General features: G+C 47.3%; 1 protein-coding gene across 11 annotated transcripts in view; it reads left to right on the plus strand.

The window, feature by feature from the left end:
• The window catches only part of DNAI1 (dynein axonemal intermediate chain 1), a 125340-nt gene that overhangs the window by 87974 nt on the left and 17693 nt on the right, over window positions 1–19673 (plus strand). For 9 of the 11 annotated variants that reach the window (XM_035697124.2, XM_025432081.3, XM_025432085.3 and 6 more), the window contains 10 exons: window positions 1318–1416; window positions 1611–1691; window positions 3101–3227; window positions 3497–3618; window positions 3862–3981; window positions 4960–5019; window positions 6444–6578; window positions 9737–9821; window positions 13513–13630; window positions 13885–13928. In XM_035697124.2, the coding sequence (XP_035553017.1) occupies window positions 1318–1416; window positions 1611–1691; window positions 3101–3227; window positions 3497–3618; window positions 3862–3981; window positions 4960–5019; window positions 6444–6578; window positions 9737–9821; window positions 13513–13630; window positions 13885–13928 (991 nt within the window). The remainder of the gene's footprint in view (window positions 1–1317; window positions 1417–1610; window positions 1692–3100; window positions 3228–3496; window positions 3619–3861; window positions 3982–4959; window positions 5020–6443; window positions 6579–9736; window positions 9822–13512; window positions 13631–13884; window positions 13929–19673) is intronic. The other 2 variants (XM_035697134.2, XM_035697128.2) reach the window with 2 other exon arrangements.

Here is a 19673-nt window from a genome sequence, read left to right on the forward strand (position 1 = left end):
TGAGGGATCTCTTTGTTTTGGGTTTTTGTTGTTTTCGTTTTCAATGGTTTTTTTAAGAAAAGATTTTATTGGGGCCCCTGGGTGGCTCAGTCCGTTAAGCATCTGCCTTCAGCTCAGGTCATGATCCCAGGGTCCTGAGATCAAGCCCTCATCAGGCTCTCTGCTCAGTGAGGAGCCTGCTTCTCCCTCTCCCTCTGCCTGCCTCTCTGCCTACTTGTGCGCTCTCTCTCAATCTCTCTCTATATAATAAATAAATAAAATCTTGGAAGGAAGGAAAGAAGGAAGGAAGGACTGATTTATTTGAGAGAAAGAGAATGAGAGAATGCGAGCAGGGGGAGGGGCAGAGGGGGAGAGAGAATCCCAAATAGACTGCACTGTGCAGAACCTGGTGTGGGGCTCCATCTTACCACCCTGAGATCATGACCTGAGCTGAAACCAAGAGTTGGTTGCCCAACTGACTGAGCCAACACAGGTGCCCCATACTTTTCAGGAATTTTATAGTGAAAAATGACATTCTTTTATTTTGTATATCTTTGCTAACCAGGGTGAGTTTTTCGTAATATATCATGGGCCACTTTGGCAAGGTTTTTAGCTATCAGGAAAAGTAAAAACTCGTAGTCTGATTTTTTTGCAGCAAGAATCTGATGGGACTGGAAAGCTCAAAGTTACCAGGTACTAAGAGTATTGCTGTAAGAGTAACCATAAGGTGGCAAATTGGAAGATAAAATATGAATCAGAATTGAAGTAGCTTAAAAAATAGCTGGATGGGATCCCTGGGTGGCACAGCGGTTTGGTGCCTGCCTTTGGCCCAGGGCGCGATCCTGGAGACCTGGGATCGAATCCCACGTCGGGCTCCCGGTACATGGAGCCTGCTTCTCCCTCTGTCTGTGTCTCTGCCTCTCTCTCTCTCTCTCTTTCTGTGACTATCATAAATAAATAAAAATTTTAAAAAAAAGAATAGCTGGATGTCCTTTCATTTTGCATAAAGCCCTGCCTTTGGCAGCTGGTCCTGATCATTAGGTTCCAGACTATATGGGAGAGAGTAGGGAAGGGAGAGTTCTTCCTGTCTCACTACTGGCTCCAAAGGCCCACCACAATGTTCCAGCTAACCCCTGACCTCAAGAGCTAAGGTGGCTAAGGTCTTCCAGGCAAAGAGAACTCTGGCCTGAGCAGTTCCTTTGGACTCTTCCATGAATGATCTATTGTGCATTTTGTATTCTATGTATTAGGGACAGAGCTTGGCTTCTGGGAGGATTTGTGAGTGAAAGGGCCTCCTGCAGAAATGCTTACTAATCCTCACATGAGGTTTTTGTCCAGGATGAAGATTCAGGGACTGAAGTGGGAGAAGGAACAGATGAATGGGCCCAGTCCAAAGCCACGGTTAGACCCCCTGACCAGCTAGAGTTGACTGATGCGGTGAGTTAGCAGCATCCTGCCCTTGCCCCTTCTCTTTCCTCCAGCCTCAGATATGTGTTCTTTCATAGTACAGATTAGGAGCCTGCATAGAACCTGGCTGTGAGATGTCTGCTGATACCCTGAGGGGTCCTCTCAAGTCTCAAAAGCAGTAGGGGCCCTCTGTGTATAACCTTCTTGGTATTTTTCTCCCTTAGGAGCTAAAGGAGGAGTTCACCCGCATTCTGACAGCCAACAACCCACATGCACCCCAGAACATTGTCAGGTACAGCTTCAAAGTAAGTCATCCCCTCTGAGGTAGGGACCTCTAGGTACTCCCTGGCTTGGCAGTGATGGCTATATTACAAAAGCCTCTCTGCTATTAGAGATCACCTTTAAACTTTGGTCTTTGACTGGAACCTTGAAATTTTACATGGAATTTTCTGGAGATTTAAGAAATTTCTTTACTAATCTCCTTTGAAATCTTAATAAGTACTTATTATGTGTCAGACACTGTATTAATAAATTATTTTCATTATCTTCAATACTTCTAACTATTCTGAAAATTAGATATTATCCTCATTTTACAGATGAAAATATTAAAGCTTAGAGTGGCTAAGCCCAAGTTCATCCAGGAAATAGGGACAGAATCAGGATTGAATCCATTCTGCCCACCACCATAAACCATGCTCTTAACTGCTACACTGTTTTATCCTCCCATCCATCTGAGTTACCGAGAAAAGGGCTTTGTGGTGACTTTTTAAGGCAGAGCATCCCAACCTATGTGTACAAATAGTAATTCTTTTAGTCCTCCTGGGGCAGGTGGGTTTGGTACAACCAGAGCCCATGGGCTGGCTTCATCTCCAGTGAATTTATCCCTTTGTGTAAAATATAACAATTTTCTTTGTGACTTGAAAAAGGTTGAGAAGAAATGTTTTGAAAGAAGGAAGGAAATCCTGGTCTCAGGCAATGATACAACTAAGATGTTTATCAATAAGGAAGCTATTAAAAGAACCAGACTAATAGGCCCTATGAAAACAGGGATCGTATCTATTTTTGCTAAGCTTTATATCTCTGGAACCTAGGAAATACTTGGCATGTTGTGTTGTGTCTGCTTAAAAATTATTTGTTGAAAAGGAATGAATAAGGTTGCCTGGATTTTAAACCTAGCACTGCTTCTCATTTGCTGTATGAACTGGACAAGTGCCAAACTCAAACCTTTCCTAGATTTCTGGGGCCTCTTCTATAGAACAGGGGGATTGGATATTTAGTGTCTCTGAGAATCTATCCAGTCCTCATATCCACTAAATACAGTACAGAGAGGGTCAGGCCAGGGATATCTGATGACCATGTATGACCTTTCTCAGATCTGTGATGAGACAGGTATATGAGGATCCCAAGGCATGGATGTAAGAGCCAGTGACAGACAAATCCAGAGCTATTCAAAGTTGGAAAGAAAATATATTTTAAAATATGTCTTTGATGAGAACTTTAAAAAAAAACTTTATTTCATTTGCCTCTTCTTCTTTAAGCTGGAATGTAATGAAAACTTCAGGTTAACTGAAGATTGGAGGATATATATATATATATATATATATATATATATATACAGATGGACCACATTAAGCCTTACAGAATGAAGGCAGACTACATTTCAACTCCGGCCCTTTTGGGACACCTGGTCTGACTCAGTCCCCTCTCCTCTTAGGAAGGCACATATAAGCTTATTGGTGTTGTGAACCAACTGGCAGTTCACTTCAGCCAGGTCGGGAACCTGATCCCCAAAGACTCGGACGAAGGACGGCGGCAGCACTACCGGGATGAGTTAGCAGCAAGTAGGCCGAGGGACCAGCTCAGAGCTGGAGCCCAGAGCCCGGGCCCCTTTCCATGGTCACCCAAGGGAGCAAATACTAAGCCAGAACTCTGCAGAACTTCTACTTACATAAAGTTCCAATAGCTGGCTGTCCTGGTTAGGTCTGGGAGTCAACCCATGAGAACTGTGGTATAGCTGAGGTCTCAAAGGTAGAAACCAAGAAAGCCTGGCCCTGCCAGGGGGTGGGAGAGTAGGCTCGGGCTTTGGGTTCACCTGCAATTTCTTACCAAGGTTCTCAGGAGTCCACTAAGGTGGTGATTTCTGAAACTGAAATCCTTGAAGAAGAAGAAGAGCTTAAGGAAACAGAAGCTGAAACTGAAGCTGGGAGTCAAACAGATATGCCTGTAGCTGAGGTACAGTATAATATTGCTCCCATTCCTCCCCTTCCAGCTCCAGGTGTGGATGAAAGCTGTAGGGGTAACTTGTTGGAGGTAGAGCTGAAGGTGAGAGGTTAGAGGCTGCAGGTACCAATACCTCTTGCATCATCACCCTCTCCTACTTCCATCCTCTCCTAGGATATGACTTCTCCCCACTATTGACTCCCCACCACCTTCTTCTCACAGCTGATCCCTGATCCTGTGGGTCTTTTTTTCCAGGTAGCTGAAAAAGTGACTGAAGAAGAATTGATGACTCCTAAGCAGCCCAAGGAGCGAAAGCTTACCAACAAGTTCAACTTCAGTGAGAGGGCCTCACAGACCTTAAACAACCCTCTCCGGGTAGAGCAGCCCCCACTGCAGTGCCTCTACCTTGAAGCTCTGCACTTTGCATGGCAGGAAAGGAGCAGGCCTGCTCCCAGTCTCAGCAGCCCTTAGCTTGGAAGGATGAGAGGCACAGGCTGAGGAGAGCTGGGAGCATGTGTTTGGGTCCTTGTAAGCCAACCTGATGGGAGTTCAGAGTGGATAACAAGGAGTCTGAAGCCCTTCACTGAGACTGAAGCATGTACAGGCCTTGGAGAGGACAATAAGATCTGGGGGAGTGAGGGGAGGCCAGAACGTGCCAGGGAGGCAGGACTCAGAGCCAGTTTGATTGAAGCTGATGGTCTGTAGTAGACTAGCTGGAAAAGGCTAGAAAAGTTCCCTGGCTCATAAGTATGGAGGGCTCTGAGTACCAGGCTGAAAGAACCTCTCAGGGTTTCAGGGGAGATATCCACATATATAAGACAGTGCTTTACGGAAACCAACCTCTGAATGGAGGGCAGAGGTCTATGGGATGGGTTTCTAGTACTCCTAATCATGCTGTATAGTCCCTCTTCAGTAATTTGCATGATATACAAGGAAAAGGGAGTGTATTCCTCTGGTGGAGCCAGAGACCCCAGTATTAGGAGGAAGTCTTGTCAGGGTGAAGGATATTAGCCCAGTAGCTTGCCAGGGGCTGACCTCTGTGTCTTGCAACAGGAAGCTGGCCAGAGACCTGTCCATCCCCCACTTGGAGTTTTTCTTGATTGAAACTGGGATAATCAGGCTTCATTGCCCCTGATTTCTAGCTTAGGCTTCTTCTGAAGGAGACTTAGAAGGAAAATGTAGGCTTTTACTGCATCATTTGGTCCTTTATTCAGGCCCTGTTTACTTCCCCAGTTCCATGTCCCACCCCTCCCACTGCTCCAACTGAACTACTTCACTTATAGATATACTGTTGGGTTAATTGAGAAGGAGTTGAGGGCTTTCTATGGGTTTCCCATTGTCATTGTTCTCTAGGACCGAGAATGCCAGATGGAACCTCCTCCCAGGACAAACTTTTCAGCCACAGCCAATCAGGTAAGACCCTGGGTCAGTTTAAAAGTCATCATCACACCTCCAGCCACCTACCCCTGCATCTTTGTCAAAGATTCCTCTGGCAGTTTGCCCTCCTCATTCATCCATCCTCCTGTTCCTTATCCAGGTTCTGAACACTTGGCATATGAGACAGTAGGTCACCACCCAGGGAACTCTAGATCAGCTACATGCCCTCCAGGGCAAGGCTGTCAAAGAGGGGAAAAGGCATGGCTTCTGACTCTCTGCAGCTCATGGTATCCCAAGGCTGACTCTGAAGTGTTAGCACTTTAGCTTGCCCTTCTAGCAGCTTTCATTGTTCCTGCAGACCCTCCTTCTCCCTCAAATCCTACTGGATACCCATTCTGATTTGGGCAGGATATGGTGCTAGGAGCCCTGAGCTCAGCCCCCAGCTTTGCTGCTCATACTATAAGATCCTGGGCAAACCATGTCACCCTTAATGCATCAATTTCTTTTTCTCTGTCAAATGAGGATGATAAGCAGCCTCACAGGATTGTTAGTAGGCTCTGAATGAGATAACAAACATTGAATTATGTTGTAGTGTGGAATACTGGCCCATGGGTGAATCATTAATGTAAGGTGTGTCTATCTGGCCTCCAGGTGGCAGTGACTGCCCAACTCTGGAGACCACAGAATGTGATCCAGAATTTTTGCCCAGTCCCAGATCCTTGGTGCTTCCTTGCTACTATCCTGGAGCTCCTATTGGTGTCAGATCCAGTTAGCAGGGGTCCCCTTACTTTAAAAAAAAAAGATTTATTTATTTTAGAAAGAGAGTGAGTGAGCAGGGGAGGAGCAGAGGGAGAGGGGGAGAGAGGGGGAAAGAATCTCAAGCAGACTCTATGCTCAGTGTAGAGTCCAGCATGGGGCTCAATCCCATGATCATGAGATAGTGACCTGAGCTGAAACCAAGAGTCAGACACTTAACTGACTGAACCACCCAGGCACCCATCATTTACTTTTCGTTTACCTTTTTATGCTCACAAGGTGTGGTCAGTGTGAACTGACCAACATGAACTAGTAAAGCTTATTACATCTCCATGGGGGGAAACATTTTTAAAATATTCTACTTCAGAGTCTTATAATTCACCAAGAAAAATGTGAGCTAGCCCATTTGTTTTGCCTAGTGGGGTCTGTAGGTTGGAACAATACTGATCTCCAGCTGATAACTGAGCCTGAGGTGGAAAGCTCATCCCAGAGGTGCCCTGAGAGCTCCTTCATTCCTGTCCTCAAGCTGGCAGCAGAGAAGATAGACATTGAATATATAACTACAGTAGGCCAAGTAGGGGATGCTATAGAGACATGTGACAGGGGTTGATATAATCTATTCCTCAAGCTCTAGAAGCTGAATAGGAGTTGGCTGGCTGAAGATTTTGCCCTGTGATGATCCTTCTCATCTTGCCCTTGCCTAGTGGGAGATCTATGATGCCTATGTAGAGGAGCTTGAGAAGCAGGAAAAGACCAAAGAGAAAGAGAAGGCAAAGACACCAGTGGCTAAAAAAATGGGGAAGATGGCCATGAGGAAGATGACATCTATGGAGTCCCAGGTTTGATGGAGGTTCCTATGGCTCTGTCACAGAGAATAACTGAGTGGGATCTTGGTCTCTGGGTAGAGAAGCCTGTCTATCTGAAATAATGTCACAGACCTTAAGGGGAGTGCTAATGTTGAAGTATGAAGAGTTCTTTCCTTGTAGAAACATGTGAGAAGACTTACAGCCTCTGGCAATCCACATGTCTCTCCAATCTTGTATAGGATTCAAGATTATTGGGTTATGGGGCAACAGAAGACATAAATGTTATTGAAAGCCCAATGTACACCTTGAAAGAGCTCAGGAGTCTTCTCAGGATGGTGTGGGATATGAAAATAAGGCACGGGATCCCTGGGTGGCGCAGCGGTTTGGCGCCTGCCTTTGGCCCAGGGCGCGATCCTGGAGACCCAGGATCGAATCCCACATCAGGCTCCCGGTGCATGGAGCCTGCTTCTCCCTCTGCCTGTGTCTCTGCCTCTCTCTCTCTCTCTCTGTGACTATCATAAATAAATAAAAATTTAAAAAAAAAAATTAAAAAAAAAAAAAAAAAGAAAATAAGGCACTACCTCCCTGAGCAGGGCTCTTGGGGTTTGGGAGAGTGAGTTGCTCTTTGACCTTCAGTCCTTGTGTTTATTTGTACCCAATTTTTATGGTGAGTCTTATGGGCCAGGAGCCAAGTCAAAGCTAATCACAGTCACCAGCAAGTCCAGGCCACTGGATGTGGTCATTCTGGATTTTTACTGTCTGGCTGGATTTTTACTGTAAAGAACCATATAGGAGTCATTATAGAGGTAATAGTTGGGGGGCTCACTGTGGGTATAGCCTGTATAGGTTGGGGATCATCATGGAAGTTATAGTGATAGGTCACCACAGGGAAGATCACCACGGGGAGTGCTGAAGGACCACATTTGTCCCTTCAACAGAGAGAAAGTTGGGTCAGGAGCCAGAGTCGCAGTATGGATATCAGATTGAGTTTGACCTGCAATGGAGTGGGAAAGATGAGGGCCACAGGAAGCTTAGGTCTGGGTTCAGCACCTTGGAGAGTTCCCAGGCAGCTCTGGGAAGTGGCTCTGCTATAGAAACCAGATGAGTTAAAGGAAATTTTGCTTTGTCTAAGGTATCCCCACTTCCACTCAAATCCATGTCCCTGATAAAAATCACATTTTGCAAGAGCTTTGAGGGTTCCCTGCCTTGGCTTAATATGAACTGCCTCAATTCAGTTTCATTCAACTACAGACCAAGCACTTGTGATCATGATCATGCTGGGTACTGGAACCCTGAGGTGAAAGATGAAGTCCTTGCCCCATGGGTTGCCCTGTCAAGACCCCTGACTTCCCCTGTACTATTACCTAGAAGTTAGCAGCTTCAGAGGGGCTATTTGCCTGGGTCACATTTCACTTGAAGATCCATCAATGGTTTGGCTATAGGCTGTTTGGCTATAGGCTGTGTGCTAGGACCATTATTGCAGAAACCTTAATTGCAGCTGCCAGGACCTAGAAAACAGAAGAAATGTCCCTGTGGCTGAAAATTGTCCTTCGGTCCAAGCCCTTGGTGCCTAACATGTCTATCAGACTTGGTGTCTAACATGCCCAGGGAAGAAGGACTACACTTGAATCTTCCAATTTGGTTGACATTGAAGGCTGTGATGCAGGAAGATACCAGCCCTCTGAACGAAGAAGCTACAGTGGAGGCAGGACACTGAATACTTAGTGTAAAACCACTACACAAGGCAATTGAGTTTTAATTGGGAATCCCAAGAACTGGTCCTGGCTGTCTGTAAAATAGAGTGGCCCTTTGCTTAGGCCCAGTGCATGAAGAGTGACCTCTTCTTCAGTGACTTGCATCTGATGAAGTTGATATAAAACTCAAGTACATGGGAAGGGAGAAAGTGGAATAATTCCATGATACCCTGGAGTAATAGATCTCAAGTTTGTCTCATTCATGATTTGGATGAATGTACAGAAATGAAAGCAAGTTTGTCTGATCTGAAAGATTGGGACAGGAATGGGAGAAAGGGTTCAGAGGCCACAAGTTTAGTCAGAACTAATGAAAAGCAATGTCTGTTCAAGTAGCATAATATCCAGAACAAGGGAGACTGAAGTCCACCACATTCTGTCTTCAGAGCACATCAAAAACCCTGAGTCTGCCAGGATAAGGCAAGGGTGTTCAGGCTAGTGAGGGACTGGCTTTCTGTGTGAAGCTGAGGGCTTGGGACCTAGAGTCCACAGAGCTGAGTTTATTTTTTTATTTTTTTCAGAGCTGAGTTTATATCCTGTCTTTGCTACTTATTAGCTGGGGTTTTCTAACCTGTTTCCTCATTGGAAAGACATCCTAAAGATACTTTGCAAGATTATTGTAACAACCCAAGATTATGTACAGTTGCTAGTATGGTACAGTGACCCTATGGTGCAGGTGCCATTATTCATCCCTGCTGTATCATGTGTACTCTAAGACTCAGAGAAATAACTTGCCTAAAGTTGCCACTTGGCTCCTAATCCATGGGATGGGAAGGGAATGCAGGTCTGTGTAGCTCTACCACCTGATGCTGACACTCCTGGGATATCTCATTTTCAAGAGCCATGGACCTGGCCATGTTGAGCCCCTCGAGCTGCCCACTCATCTGGTTCCTTCCTGCAGTGGGCAAAGTCTTGGATTAGGAGTCATTTCTGCCTTGTACTTCTGGTATACAAGCATATCTCTTCCCCTCTCTGGGCTTCTATGTCTTCCTCAACTCTTAACTAAATAAATTGGACCAGAAGCTCTCTTTAATGGGAGTCTTTGTCATTTCCTGAAATGGTGAAACCTCTCTGTCTCCACTGAAGAAGGCTCTTACCTTCCCTTTTCTGTTCTTCCCTCCAATACCCTTCCTGGGATCTCTTCAATGTCCTATGTTGTACTCCAAGATGCCTTCTGAATAAGCTCAGAATGAAAGATCATGAGGCAGGCTGTGCCCAGGAGCCAAGTATGGCATTGCAGACTCCTTGTGCCATTTATGAGCTGGGCATTCCCAAAAGGGGGTGGGGAGGTGAGCTGGTCCTTGACACATGAAGAGATATCTTTACAGAGTTATCTGGGGTGGGTGGTGTCAGAGACACAATTGTACATCTTGACTGTGGCTTGAGGCATAACATTTCCAGGTACTAGTATGAGGACCTGTGGCCTCTCTATCTCCACAGAGTGATGACATCACCAAAGTGACTCAGGCCGCTAAAATTGTGGAGCGGATGGTCAACCAGAACACTTATGATGATGTTGCTCAAGGTAAGATTTGAAGTGCTGACAACTACTATTATAGCCTGTATTAAAAATTCCTCATGGGGCACCTGGGTGACTCAGCTGTTGAGCATCTTTGGCTCGGGGAGCAATTCCGTGGTCCTGGGTTCGAGTCCCACGTCGGGCTCCCAGTGCATGGAGCCTGCTTCTCCCTCTGCCTGTGTCTCTGCCTCTCTCTCTCTCTCTCTGTGACTATCATAAATAAATAAAAATTAAAAAAAGAAATAAAACAAAAACAAAAAAATTCCTCATGGGGTGCCTGGGTAGCTCAGCTGATTGAGAATCCAACTCTTGATTTCAGCTCAGGTTAGGATTTCAGGATCCTGGGATCAAGATTTATGGGCTCTGTGTTCAGTGGGGTTCTGCTTCTCTCCTCCATCTTCCTCTGCTACCTCTGTGCTTTTTCTCTCTAAATTAAATAAATATTTTTTAAAATTCTTCGCATAAGGCATGAGTGTCCCATGTTAGGTCTGTAGATGCAAGGGGGAGAAAAACTAATCCTTCCCTCCTCTGGATGTCACCTGGAAGACATGGCATACACAGGTCTACTACAAACAATGGAATAAGAAAAAAAATGGGTCTATTGATGAGATCTGACAATGGTGCAGCAAAAACACCTGCACATTAGTGATCCAATGGATCACTTCCCAACAGCCCAGGGAATCAGGCAGAGAGCAGAGAGTATTACCCCTACTTTACACAAGAGGAAGCTAAATCCAAATCTACCTGGCTAGTGAATGGCAGAGAGGACCCAAATCTAGGTCTTGAGCTTCCTAATTCTTGTCTCTACTGTGTCCATCTTGGAGACAATATAAATGCTACAATACAGACTGAAACTGCTCTGGGGGAATGGAGGAATGGAGGAAGGGATGAGTGGCAGCAGTAAAGGAAGGCAGCAGGGAGGGATAAGCTAAATGCCAAGGGATAAGCAGAGGTTGAATGGGAGATTAGCAGAAAGGCAGATGTTTTCACTGGGTGAGGGACAGCATGAGCAGTGACTTGGTGGTAAAAACAAATTGGAATGGACTCTGAGGACAAAGGGCAGCTGGCTCAGTGACTCAAACAGGGGTTTGTTGGAAAGTAGGGAGAGTTCAGGTTATGAAGGTGATTAGAGCCAGTTAATGAAGGACCTAGAATATCTCAGGGAATCCGAGCTTTTCCTGCAGACAGTTTAAAGATACTGTCCAGGCGGGAACATAGCCCAGTGAGAGCATGGCCAGAGAAGGATGTGATTGGCCAAATACAGGGACAGAGATGAAGATGAGGTTCAGGTGTGGGGTGGAATGGGCCTCAACATATCTTTTCCAGGGGAGAAAAGGATGCAGTTACCATAGTGAAAAACCAGCACCAGTATTCCCTAGGAATGACCCATATATTGGGCATTGTGCTGTGCAATTTGCATATATTACTTTATATCGTCCTGACCTCCACACTGTCAGATGGATACCAATATTCTCTCCATTTTGTAGGTGAGAAATCTGGACTATTGCCACTCATTCAAAACCATAGCTAGTATGAGGAGTAAGTGGAGCAATCAGGACTTGAACATGGGCCCCTTGGATCCATAGCCTAAGCCCTTCAGCATAATGCTACAGGGCCACTGAGCTGGAAGAGACATTTCAAATAAACATTCAATAAGTCTATGCTGGTGATTAATTAGTAATGAAGTGAAGAAAGAGATTGATTCAGAAATGCTTAAATCCTGGGGGCCTGGGAAATTCTGGTGTCTTTGACAGAGCCAGGGAAACAGAATCCTTCCCATGGCATGAACAGCACATTCCCAAGTGGCTTGTATTTCCCTAAGAGGTTGTGCATTTATTTGGAGCAGCTGCCTCCCCAAAGTTGGCAGCTCCTCGTTGCTGGCTGGTCTCCTTTGCTGACAGCCTAGGGCTCTTCTTGGTGACTTGATGCTCATTGCTCACCCATGGGACATAGAAACCAAGGCTGCCAAGACCAGCAGCCTAAACAAGCCCCCTTGTTATCATTCAGGCTGGAAAACGACCTTGAGTGCTTTTCAAAGCTGTCAAAGTACACAGCAGCTGTGAATGAATTTGTCACTCACACAGCTTGGCTTTCTGAAACCCAGCCTCTCCAACCAGCCCACCGAAAGGGCTGCAAACACTATTAATATCCATGGAGAAATTGGCCTTGGTGAACCTTTTTCATTTATAAGAACACAATCACATAAAAATGCATTGAACTTTGATTTTTTTTAATTGCATACTCTTTTCCCTTTGGGAAAATCTAGTCATGAAGAAGTGAAAGCAGAGAAGTGTTCCCAATTAATCTCCTCTCTGAAATGAGGTATATTCAAAGATTGCCTAAGCTCAGGGATCTCTGATATGATCAAGGCTCATGCCTCTGATCACTCTAATTTTTTGTTGTTGTTCTGAGATATTTTTGAGGTTTGAGTGTAGTTCCATGACCTCAAGGCTGGGGCAGTGCCTGGGCATGTCCTTGACCATGTTGGGTGAGAGCATTAGTTTTCTAATGGGTCACCCTTGGTTGGAAAAAAGACTGAGAAACTTTTCACTTCTGGTGATTTATTTCATTGGATTCTTTGAACAGTCATTGGGTGTCTGCTGTGTGGCTGGCACTGTGCTAGGCACTTCGAGTCCAGTGATGAATATAACAAGCTGCCTGCTCCTCAGGAGCTGTCTGGTAGGCGAGACAGGCAAAAGGATAAATAGAAGCAACACAGCGTGACAGATATTTCAGTAGAGAAGAGGCAAGGCTGAAATGGAGGAAGAAATGAATTCTGCTCAGCAAGAAAATGAAGGCCTCACAGAGGAGAGGGAATTTAATCACAGAGGATCTGCAGTGAGTGGGAGTCTGCCAGGAAGATGGAAGAGCGGGACATTTTAGACACTATTTGATATAGAGGTTACATGAACACTTAGCTGGAAATGCCATGGAAGTCATGGCTTGGAGTCTTGGTTTGACCAGGAAGCCCTGTACAAAGGGAGTCATGGAGGGATTTTCAGTGGGGTGGAGGAGGTAGTGTGGTGAGGCGATTTATTTGTTTTCACTCAGGTAGCTCTGGGGAGCACAGACTGGAGGAGGAGTTATCGGAGGTGGGGAGACCAATTAGGAGGAGGATGTAATAACCTAGGAGATGGTCCTTGGGCATTGACTATGGGTTTGGGGGAAAAAATGAATGGATTAAAGAAGTAGAAAGAAAATATGAGAGATGACAGAAAGAGATTAGTCAAGGATTATCCAGGTTTCCGGCTTAGCTAAGTGGTAAGATGGATGGTGCTTCTACCTAAGTCAGAGGAAGCAGGAGGCAGAGATCATTTAGGGCAGGAGATGAACTTGAGTTCAGAGAACCCAGTTCAGGGATCCATGCAGCTTTCTTCACCATAGTGGAGCATAGCAGCGGATGTGAAGATGGACAAACCTGGGATTTTATCTAGGAGGACATGGCTACTTTATTGTAATTTGCCTCCAATAGCAGTGAGAACAGTAACAATGACACATATACAAAGCTTACTGTGTGCCAGGTATTTTTCTAAGTATAATTAATCCTCACAACAGTCCTTCGAGATAGGTACTATTACTATTCCCACTTTGAAACACAGAGCCTGTTTTGGCCAAGGAGGTACAGACAGAAAGTGGCAGACATGGGTTTGCCATAAAATGGCAGTCCAAGGGCTGATTCAGTGTGGGTGCATTTAAGATTTCAAGTACTACGAGGATGCTGCTGATGAGTACCGAGACCAGGAGGGTACACTGCTGCCGCTCTGGAAGTTCCAAAACGACAAAGCCAAGCGCCTGGCTGTCACCGCCCTCTGCTGGTAAGTATAGACATTGCCGCAAACCCAGAGCCCCTGAGCGCCTGAGCAGGGCACTTGTACTGCGCTTAACCACCTTGAGGATGATATGTAGCATTAGAGGAAAAAATGGACCTGGGATTCTTATGGGATTGTGGGATCAGCCCAGGTCTCTAAAGTCAACAGTAGATGTCTGCAGTGTAGTTAGGCATCAGTGTTGTGTCCATGGGAAAGCCATGTTCATTTCCTGGGCCAATGGGCTGATATTTCTTTTGCAGGAATCCAAAGTACAATGATCTATTTGCAGTGGGACATGGCTCCTGTAAGTAATCTGGCATTTTTTCATTTGCTCACTCAACCAGCAAACACTTTAGTACCTATTCAGTGCAGAGCTCTTTGTGAGGTGTGAAAGATGACTAAGATGTAGTCACTGCCTTCAAGGAGCTCACAGTCTAATGGGAAAGACCGACAATCCAACCAGCAGTTAGAGCTGGGTGAAGGACTATGCCAAAGTGAGCCCTGAAGGTGTTATTGTCGTGAAGAAAGAGGGGATAGCACTTTTGGCAGAAAAAAATAGCATATGCAAAGGTCCAGAGGCACAAGAGATATGGGAGGAAATGAAACTGTTGAAGGAGTCAGGGTTGGCCCCCAAAGGGCTTGATAAGCTATTTCTTTTTTTTTTTTTTTTTTTTTTGATAAGCTATTTCAAGAAGCTTGGAAATTCTCCTGAGAGCAGTCTTATGACATTCTTCTGAGGGGAAGTCACTGAAGGAACCTGAGAAGGGCAGGGACAGAACCAGAGCAGGGGGGTATTGCAGGCATGAGGCTGGGGGCTGGGAAACCACTTAGAAGACTGGTGAGGCTCCTCAGAAAGAGATGGCAGGACCTTGACCACAGCTGTGGAGTGGGAATGGGGAAGTGGGTTTGGGAAGCATGAGAAGTTAGGCTAGACCAGACCTGGGGAGAGAGTGGATGGTGAAGCCGAGCGAGAACTTTCCTGACCCGGCTTTGGAGCAGGCAGGAGTGAGGCAAGGTGCTTCATGTTCTTCACTTGGCCCCAGGGCCCTGGAAGACTGTTTATTGTCCAGGCTGTTGCTGCCCCTGCTGGCCCACCCGTCTCTCCACAGCAGGAGGCAGCAGTGTGGGAACTGTGTAGTAGGTTGCTTTCCCTTCATCTTCCATGTTCCCAGCAGAAGCCCCTGCCTCTGTGCTGGGCTGGACATTCCCCCTTCCTAACGGGAGAGGGCCCCACACTTCATGTTAGCTGCAGCTCTCCAGGCTAACAGCATGTTCTCTGGCTGGGAGGATCAGCATCTATGAACAGAAAACCCTTCCATTCTCCAAGCTTCTGCTGCCTGGCAGACGTGCAAGCTCCTGGTCCCTACCCCTCAGACTGCCTGTGCACCCAGCCCTTTCTTTGACCAGGGTTGGGGAGTGGGAGGGAGGGCAAGGAGGAGTTGGTGTTTATTATTCCTCTCAGGGAGGAGACCTTGGAGCTGCTCCCAGTCTCGTGGTCTGGGCTGCCTTTGAGGATGCCCTAAATGCCCGCTTTGTGTCCCCACTCCTGAGGGTGGGCTGCTGCCAAGCTGGAAGCACCCTCCCCCTCTGGCAGGGAACTAGCACATTCCTCCCCCTCTGCTGCAGCTACTGGGCCTGGAACAGGGCCTGGGGGTTGGGCAGGCCCTCCCAGGAGTGGGTGTGGACCCCCTGTGAGGCTGCTCTCAGCTCAGGCTCTCTGCCCAGGACTGAAGCGAGGGTGGGGGAAGCTCCCTAGCAGGTGGGAGGGAAACCACATCAGTTCTCGCCCCATCCTCCTCCCACCCAGTGCCAGAAGCAGGGGCAGCTGGTTGGGGTCATGCAGAGGCTATCCATAGGGGCAGCTTTAGTCAGTAGTGGTGGAGAAGTCAGGAATAGATGACCCTAAGCCTGACAGGCCCAGCAGCCTCCTTTAGGCAAGCATACACCCAGGAAGGGCCTCTTTGTCCCTTGCTGGCCACATCCACATGCCTGGGTAGTACCAGTCAGTTGTAGAACTTCTGCCTAGAGGGTTACTTCCCAGTGGTGTGACCTGAGGACATAAGCTGCTCTGAGCCTTGGTTTCCTTGTCGGTGACATGAAGAGGCGACACTTGCCAGAATTCCATCCAGGGTTGTTGCTAGACTCACTTGAAAGAAAAGCAAATGGGCCCTATGAACTATAGGAACCACTGACATGTAAAGGACAGTAATTGCTGATTTGTCTGCCATTCTGTCCCCTGGCTTTCCCGCAGGACTCTTAGGGGACCTAAGCAGAGAGAGAGGGCCGTAGGGATGGAGGAGAATCAGATAAGTCCCCTACCTACTCTAGAGAGCAGGCCCCAGAAGCAGCAGTGGTGGTATTTGCTGTTACTGCCACTAGCAAAGGAGTTATCGACCAGCTAGAGCCTTGCAGATCTCAGCACCACTCTGCAGAGGCCCAAGCAGAACCAGGCTGATCTGGGACTCGGAAGGGCTCCTGCATTCACTTTTGAGATCACCTCTGGGAGTCCTGTGCTCTAGAGTGCCCAGAGGCCCCCCCAGAAAAAAAGAGAGCAAAGCTGAGGCAGGCAAAGGGCACCCTAGTCACTGGATGAGGTCATTGTGAGGAGCAGCTGGCTCACCAGCATCCATCACACTGTCTTTGGAAACTCCCAGATGCCAGCCTCCTGTCATCAGACTTTGCCTCATACAGACAAACACTGGAGGAAGAATGTGGGTTTACTGTTGGATTTGACCCTGATGAACTCAGCTCGGGCCTCCTTTTGCCTGATATTTATTCTATAACGCAGCTAAGCAGGACTTTGGCAGGCATAGGCACATGCCTAAGAAGGGCTGTGGCCATTCTATTTGGGCACAGAGCAGGGTGGCTGGAGCCAGGTCAGGCCAGGAGCAAGAGGTAGGGAAAAGGGAGTCCAGGCACTTGCCTGCAATAGTACAGAAGCATTTGCACTTGCCTTCATTGTGTGGCTCTTGGGGATGAGGTGGTGGGCATGTCAAGCTGCATGTAAAGCAGAGACTGGGGTGCCCCCTAGGGCCAGGCTCCTGTGTCTCAGCAAAGTTGAGATGCTGTGAGCAGGTGAAAGCAGATGGAGGAACACTGCCAGAGGGCAAGGGAAAGTAGTCTAGGAAGGGGTGGCCCATGGGGCAAAGCTGGGATGCAATTATATCGGCCTGCTACACTGAAGGGATCCTTTCCAGCCCATTAGCCAGTTGATAGCAGGGAAATGGGAACTCCTCATGGCCCGTTGGGCAGGGATGGTGGAGGAGATCCTGGACACTCTGTGTGGTCCTGACTAGCTCACAAGAGATGAGGGGGAAGCTTCGTGGTGGGCCACCCCTAAGAAAGACAGAGGAGCCAGCTGCACTTCAGCCCAGCCTCCCTCTGAGGGCAGCCCTCAAGAGGAGCCAAAGTCAGGCCCTGAGTCCCAGCACTGAACCCTTTCCCACTCTGTCCGATCACATCCTGGCCGATCTCTGAGCCTGCCAAGGCCAAGGATACAGTTGTAGGGATTTAAATCTTTCCTGATCATTTATTTGTCAGCTTCACTAATTAAGCAGTGTTAATTTCATTTACTGAAAATGGAAATTCATCCACCTCATTTCTCCCCGTTCATCCTCCACACACAAAATCCATCACTCCTCAGCTGCAGGCTGCGTAAAATTTACAGGACTAATTATGTTGTCAGGTCTCTTTGTAAATACAGTCCATAAAGGCCACTGTGCTTGCCGGGTTGTAGTGCAAGGGCATTCCCGTTGTTAGTTTAATTACTGGTTAGTTATGTAGGTTCTCAAATGTTTGCCTCATTTTCCCTAAATCAAATTAAATGTCCCGCTTGATGTATTCTGTCTCCAAGGCCTTGCTCTTATTTCCTACGCTGTTTAAATATGATTTCTAATTGGAGGAAAGTGCTCAGAAAAGCCCAGCTGCCTGGGAGGCAGAACCCAGCCTGGCACTACGGCCTCTGGGCCTCTGGGCCGTGCCAGAGGTTTGGAACCCTCTAGCACTGATGTCCTGTCTTAGTGCAGCCTTGAGCTAGTCCCTGCTTTTGGAGACTGTGAAAATCCTAACTAAAAGGGCATTTCTGCTCCTGGAGTCCCAGGTGGCAAGGCTGGGTGTGGGAAGCTGAGGAAAGATTTCATTATTGTCACTAGAAGAGCTGGGGATCATTGCATCCATCACCCAGACTTCTAAGGACACTCTTTCTAAACCATCCCAGGAAAAGGTATCATCTATGGGGCTTCTCTCTCTGATTCCTCAAAATAGAGTTTGGGTCAACCTTCCCTGAATGCCTACTACATTTGTTTCCTATTGCTACTGTAACAAATTGCTATGAACTTAATGGCTTAAAACAACATCAGTCTATTGTTTTACATTTCTGGGGGTCAGAAGCCTAAGTGGGTTTCACTGGGCAAAAATCAGTTGTCAGCAGGGCTTTTGGCTTCATCCTTTCATTCCTAGAGGCTCTAGGGGAACATCCATGTCCTTGCCTTTTCCAGCTTCTAGAGGCTGCCCATAGTCCATGGCTTATGGCCCCCTTCCAGCCAGCAAGTGCATTATTCTGACATCTGCTTCTATTCTCAACCTCCTTTTCTGAGTCTCCTGCCTCCCTCTTTCCCTTATAAGACCCCCTGTGATTACATTGAGTCCACTCAGATAATCCAGGATAATCTCCCCATCTCAAGGTATTTAACTTAATCAGACCTGCAAAATCCCTTTTGCCAGCTAAGTAACATAGTTATGGGTTCTAGGGATTAGGACACGGACATCTGAGGGGTTGTTATTCCGCCTACCACAGCCCCCTTCCAAATGCCTCTTGCATGTCTTAATAAGGGAGTCTTTAAATGGCTGCTGGCTTGGAGTCAGCCCTGGACTGGACTCTTTTTGGAAAGCCACAGTAAGAAAGGAGGAGGTGTGCTGTCTGAGGCTGGCTTGGCAACCTGTCTGCAGCTTGGCATCCAATTCCCTCTGACCACTGACCTGGCTTTAACCTGGTACCCTAACGTGCCCTTTGTCTACCTTGCCTTCCCTGAATCCTGAGCAAGAGCCCAGGCTTCCCCTCTGTTCTGATAGCCAGAACTCTCCAGAATGGCCCCTGTGATCTAGAGTTATTACTTGCAAGGCAGGGGTAGAGGTCTGGGACTGAGACCCCCACTGGTGGTTGCCAGTTCAAGAAGATACCCATCCATCCACACTCCTCACTGGGCACTACTCTGCTAGGGCCCCACCATAGGGAGCTGAGGGAGTGAGGGCTTTGGTCTATGGTGGCATTAAGCCCTCCTTCCCTGACACCATGGTTTTCTGAGAGCTGCCAGATCAGGTTCTACTAGGGGATTGATTCTCCTTCCCCGAATCTTGTGGATCATGGAAGGTCAGAGTCAGCAGGCTTTAAAGGTGATCTAGCCGAGGCAAGGGGTAGCAGGAGGCAACCCTCCCAACGGAGAGAGTAAACCTGCTGGGCTAAGCCGTGCTCACTCCATCCTTTGACGGAGCCTTTGCAGCAGGCTACAGAAAGACCTACTCATGACCACCTATAATAACAACGTACAGGTAGAGAAGAGTGGAGGGGCCCCACACACAGAAGAGAGGCTGAATGATCTGGAAGCCTTCCTGGAGAAGGGCAAGAGCATAAAGTGGAGCTAATGCCAAGCCAGCAGCCCTCTCCCTCTGTCTCAGAGTCACAGACCAAATGGTTCCTTTCTCTTTCCCTTCCCCTCCCTCTTTTCTTCTCTTTCCCTCTGTCCCTTTCTCTTTCCTTTCCTCTGTTTCTCCTCTCTTCTACCTAGCCACATTTACTTACTGAAATCATGTAGCTCAGAGGAACCAGGAATTCCTCACTGGCCCCAGACTTCAGAGTCTCTGCCTCTTTATACAGTGGAGTGTGGGGTTGGGGGCTCCCATCTGTCATTGGACCCTCCAGTCCTACTTTGAGAAACCAGGGAATTTCTGATATTCAGAACAAGATACCCCCGGGGCTCAGGGCCCAGGGCTTTGTAAGCCTAGAGCCTGATGAGATTCTAGTTAGTCTCCACTGGGAACCGAGGCACTATAG

The sequence above is a fragment of the Canis lupus genome, chromosome 11 (assembly GCF_003254725.2).
Source record: "Canis lupus dingo isolate Sandy chromosome 11, ASM325472v2, whole genome shotgun sequence".
In the NCBI taxonomy this organism is placed as follows: Eukaryota; Metazoa; Chordata; class Mammalia; order Carnivora; family Canidae; genus Canis; species Canis lupus.